The sequence below is a fragment of the Bombus vosnesenskii genome, unplaced genomic scaffold, assembly GCF_011952255.1.
Source record: "Bombus vosnesenskii isolate JDL3184/JDL3185 unplaced genomic scaffold, Bvos_JDL3184-5_v1.1 scf7180000014974, whole genome shotgun sequence".
Classification (NCBI taxonomy): Eukaryota; Metazoa; Arthropoda; class Insecta; order Hymenoptera; family Apidae; genus Bombus; species Bombus vosnesenskii.
In genome coordinates, this window is record NW_022883750.1 from 4,048 (window position 1) to 9,465 (window position 5,418).

General features: G+C 56.6%; 1 protein-coding gene across 1 annotated transcript; it reads right to left on the reverse strand.

Moving 5' to 3' along the window:
• Positions 1-628: 628 nt before the first annotated feature.
• Positions 629-3,773, reverse strand: LOC117240833. The gene is made up of 3 exons (XM_033506861.1): positions 3,277-3,773; positions 2,353-3,198; positions 629-2,072 (listed from the first exon to the last, which is right to left on the reverse strand). Exons 1-3 carry the CDS (start codon positions 3,771-3,773, stop codon positions 629-631), a joined length of 2,787 nt encoding a protein of 928 aa, XP_033362752.1.
• Positions 3,774-5,418: the final 1,645 nt, after the last annotated feature.

Here is a 5,418-nt window from a genome sequence, read left to right on the forward strand (position 1 = left end):
CCACGGCGTCCTCCGTGCGATTCGCCGTGTCGTGCCACCACCGTCCCCCGGCCAGGACCAGGGTATCGTCGGCGTAGCACACCATGCCTGCTCCCGGGGGCATCGGACATCGGAGGACGGAGTCGTAGGCCGTGATCCAGAGTATCGGTCCCAACACCGACCCCTGCGGAACGCCGCGCTCGATCCGTCTTCTTTCCTCCCCGTTCTTCCCGGCGTAGACGATGTATCTGTCGGTCAGGTACGCTCGGATGATCCCTACTAGGTACGCCGGGACCTTGAAGTGTCGCAGGGCTTCCACGATCCTGGCTCAGGGGATCGAGTTGAAGGCGTTGGTGACGTCGAGCGATGCCGCCACCGCCACCCCTTCTCGGGAGACTTTGTCCTCGGCCATGGTCTTCAGCCTCTTCACCGCGTCCACGGTCGAGCGGCCGCGGCGGAATCCGTATTGGCTGTCGTGCCATCCGGGCGTCCTCTCGGTCATGTGGGCCTCCAGCCGGGCGGCGATGATCCTTTCGAGCATCTTGCCCACCTCGTCCAGCAGGCATATCGGCCTGTACGCGGACGGCGAGTCCGGCGGGCGGCCCTCTTTCCGCAGCAGGACCAGCCTGGCCGTCCGCCATGTCCGGGGCTAGGTGTCCTCCTCCAGGCATCTGGTGAACAGGTGTCGCAGGCGGGGAGCCATGGTGACGATCGACTCCACCCACGCTCTGCCAGGTATTCCGTCGGGGCCCGGCGCCACGTCGCGGGATGCCGTCCTCCTGGCTGCTTCGAAGAGTTCTTCGTCGGTCACTCGCAGTTCTTCGCTCCATCCCGTTGCGGTCGTCGTCGTCGCCGCCTCCTCGTCGTCGTCGACGGAGGGGGAGGGTGGCGCCGGTTGGCTCGCGTCCGTGTCTTCCGGCGGGAACAACGTCCCGATGACGTTGTCCAACAACGCCGGATCCATGTCCGAGGTCAGCGGGGGCGCCGAAGGTCGTAGCTTCTCCGTGACTATTTTGTAGGGCCGTCCCCACGGGTCGGATTCGACCTCCTCGATCAGTTCCGTCCAGCACCGAGCTTTCGCGGTCTTGATGTCCCGCTGAAGCGTGCGTCTCGCCTCTCTGTACTCCTCGCAGCAGCTGGAGATCTCTTCCTCGTCGCGCGTCAGTCTGCGACGACGGGCCCTTAGGAATCTTCTGCGGGCCCGAACGCAGTTCTCTCGCATCTCCGCGATCTCCGGAGTCCACCAGTACGTTCCCTGGTCGCGTCCACCCCCCGGGACGGAGCGTGGCATCGAGGCGTCGCACGCCGCGGTCATGTATCTTCGGAGCTCCTCCGCCTCCTCGTCGATGCTTCCCTGCTCGGTCGTCCGTCGGGCGTCCCAGCTCCAGGCGGACACGATCGTGGCCGCCCGTAGCATCTCCTTGTCCCTCTCCTTGAGACGCCATCGCGGTGGCGGGCGGCGACGGTTTTCTCCCGGTCGTCGTCGTCTCCCGGCGTCGTCTTCGGCCCCCAGGGCCACCTCCATCAGTATGTAGAGGTGATCGGACAGCGTTTCCACCCCCTCGGCCACTCTCCAGTCGTGAATTCGCCTGAGCAGCTCCGGGGTAGCCCACGTGATGTCCACTACCGAGGATCCTTTCCACGCCACGCAGGTGCTCGCCGAGCCCCTGTTCGCCAGCAGGAGCCCCAGACCCGCTGCCCAATCGGTGAGCATTCTTCCTCGGGAGTTGGTCCTGGGATTTCCCCATTGCGTCGAGTGGGCGTTGAAGTCCCCGAGGACGAGTACCTGGCGGGGGAGGCATCTTCCGATGCACTCGCCGACTCGATCCACGAAGTCCCCGTACGCGGCCAGGTCGATGTTCGGGGAGACGTATACCGCCACCACCGCTGCTCCCCGCCACTCGACCGCGACGAAGCCGCTGCCACGGTCCAGCAGGACGCCCGAGGCTGACGTCCACGTTATCCCCGCGGATCCGTCCAGGTCCCCGATCCAGTTGGGCGAGTCGGGAATGCGATGCGGTTCGGCCACCGCCGCCAGGGTGACCTCGTTCTCCCGGATGGTCTGGAGGAGCAGATCTTGCGCTCTTCTCGACCTACCGAGGTTGCATTGCAGCAGGCGCTTGAATTATGCGGTCACCTCCATGGCCTCCTCCCGGCCATCCGCCGCTGCTGGTTCGGCGGCGCTTCCTGGTGTCCCTTCCGCGGCTGCTGCTGCTGCTGGTTGGCGGATCGGTCTCTTCCTCTTGACTTTCGGGGGGGGGGTGCATGCCTCTCCGCCCATCCTGTGATTCGCGGGCGCCCCGAGCGACTCGCACAGGGAGCATGGGAGCGGACGCGGGACAGTCTCTGGCGCGGTGTCCGCTCCCGCCGCACCTGTAGCACAGGTGTCCTCGGTCTTCGCCGGATACGCAGGTGGCGCGTACGTGCCCCAGTTCCAGGCACCTGAAGCACTGCAACGGCCGCTTCGGGATGGCCCTTATCCTCGCGGTTGACCAGCCCAGGGCTATCTTCTCCGCCTGGGCCAGCTTGCGGGCTCCTGCTGCCGGACACTTGATCCATGCCGACTCGAGGCCGCCTCTGGTGGCGCCGATCTCGCCCACCTGCACCTCCGCGCTGCCGCATCCTGCCGCTGAGACCAGTGCTCTTCGCAACTCCTCCTTCTTGACCGAGATGTCTATCCCGGTCACGCGTAGCTCCGCCATCCTGGTCGGTGTGGCGATTCTCACCGCCGTCGGGTCCAGCGTCTCGGCCAGACGCGTCGCCAGTAGCGTCGCCTTTCCCCTGTCCTTGTTTCCGGGGACTTGGATTATGATGGCACCCGTCATCGCCTTCTTCATCTCTAAGCGCTCCATGCCGAGCTCCGATAGCGGGATCCTCGTTCTGGCTGCTTCCAGGGCGTCGGCGTACGACATCCTCGCTCCCTCGTTCAACGTCAGGGTCACCGCGGATGTTCGCGGCGCGCGAGGGGGCGTTACCGCCTTGGGTGTCCGCGGTGGTCCTTTCTGCGTTGCGGGGGCGCTCGCTTTCGGTGCGCCTGTAGTCCTGCCGGGCTGGGGCTGCTGCCGTTGTGCTCGCGTTGGTGGTGGCGCGGTCGATCCTTTTCTCGCCGCCTCTCCTCCGACGGCGGCGGCTGCTGTCTTCGTCCCGTTCGTCTTCTTCCCCCTTCTCCTTCTTTTCTTCTTCGTCTCTGCCAGTTCCCATCCCCCGTCCTCCTGCTCCCTTGGGGGCGACGTCGTTTGGGCAGCGCGGGGATCGACGGAGCGGTCCTTGCTCGGTCGTGCTTCGGGGGTGTGTTACAATCGTGTGCCCCCGAATCGTTCCTCCACGGTCCTGAGAATGGAAGGTCCTAGTTCTCGGACTACTCTTTCCAGGGCGTCTAGACGCGTCCTGTCGTTTCCCCCTTCCCGCGGAGGACGGACGTATTCGGGCGTCGCGTCGGTGCATCGCGGGCACTCGTGGACGCGTGCAGCCAGTCTCCTCAGTTCCTGGCGGAGGGCTGCGTTCTCCTCTTCCAGCACGGACAGCCTCGTGTCGGTGTCTCGCGCTGGCCTCGTCCTCCTCGAGGATTCCGTGTTCCAGGCGGCGGTGATGTAGCTCGCCGCGTTCTTCAGGGATCTGATGTAGGTCCCCTTGAGGTTTGACGACGTCGTCGCGACGTGCATTATCTCGGACACGTGCATCGTCAGGCCCGCGCTGATGTCCGCTGGGGAGCTCGTCCTCATCTGCGCCTCCAACTCTTCGGACACCTCCGGGGTTGTTGCTGCTATTCTCCTCCTCTTACCCCTGGACGCCATCGAAGCCTGCGACGAGCGCGAGGCGATCGAGGCGACCGACTATCATAACCTACACCTAGCCCCTCAACATCCTAAAACCAAAACGTATATAAACCGAGACTTCACCCAGCTCGGGCAGTTCTTGTTCCTCTTCTAGTTGCTGTACTCATACAACCCCTATTCTCCGGTTCGGTGTTATTTTGTGTTTATAATAAAGTTTTATAAAGGAAAATAAGTAGTTGGGTTACGACTCAGCCTTCTTACTACCACCCAAGTACCAACTTTACGTGACATTTTGGCGATCCGTGCCAGGATCCATCAACTTCAAGAAAACGAAATTACGCATTTCGGCATACGTGCATCATTGAAGATTGAGGGATCAGCGGACCTCTGCAGATCAGCTCACTTTGCGTGAAAACGACTTCTACGGAAAGCGGACTACGGTCATCACCAAAATTGAAACTGGTCACGAAAAGAAGAATATTCAGGTAAAGAACTGGATTCTTTTAAATATTATCGTACTCGTCGCAATAGCTTCGCTAGTACAGACTCCAACAACAGTACAATAACCACTATGAGCAAAAAATCAGAAGACACATCTTCTGTTAGCCCTATGGCTACTGGTGTGGATCCAAGTATTCGGGCCATACTAGACGCTATGCAGAAGCAGAACGAAATCAAGTTAAGAAAACTGTTAAAGGAGACTATTAAAGCAGCGACTAGTCGGAGTTATCAGGGTAGTTTAGTTTCTAATAATTTGAACAAAAGCTTGGAGAAAACAGACGTTACTGTAGGAAATGAAGAAATGGTTTTGAAAGAATTTTCAAAAGAATTGCAGTCTAATGTAGAAAATTCTTATGAAAAGAAAGTATCAATTGACACCGTTTCACAGGATTATATTTTCATTAAAACAGACCTGATGTTTGATGTCAATAGCTCAACAGAATACCAGAAAGAGTCTGTGAAACGAAGGAAAGAAGATATTCGTCACAAGATACTCAAAATTTACAAGAATGGTTTGACAAAAAAAGTAAAAGTTTAGGAGAAGCAGAAAAAGATCATAACAAGAAGGATAATATTTCAATGAGAAATATTTTGGACGGCGATACAAATAAAGAAAACCAAATTGAAACGAAGGAATTAGAAGCAGTTAGTAAATCAACTGCTGAAAATGATACAAAATCAATAGACAACGTTGAACAAAATATATCATTAGAATCCATACAAAAAGCAAGAGATAATGCTTACAATAATGAACATTTGCTTATAGAAGAAGACCAAATGATGACAGCGAAAAATGCGTATGACACTACAGAATCAAAAACTTCAGCAGATCTTATGTCGAGAAATTTAGATGCTAATACACAAGAGAAGTCTTTAGAGAATAAAGATGACAAGAATCCATCTCCATCTATGTTAGATAGTAGTAAACGGAGCAGTCGTTATAATGTTGCTGCAAAGCCTGCTACTTCGCCAAAATTTGAAGAAATTGTTTATAATCAAACCAGACAATCAAACACAAATAAAATTTTGCGAAGCGCTTTAAAGACGAAATTAATCGAAGACAAGTCTGAAATAATTAATAAACAAAAGGCATCGGAAAATGTAGAAAATAAATTTGCCAAAGAAGAAAAAAGAGGTGTTAAACAAAAATCAATTTCAGATA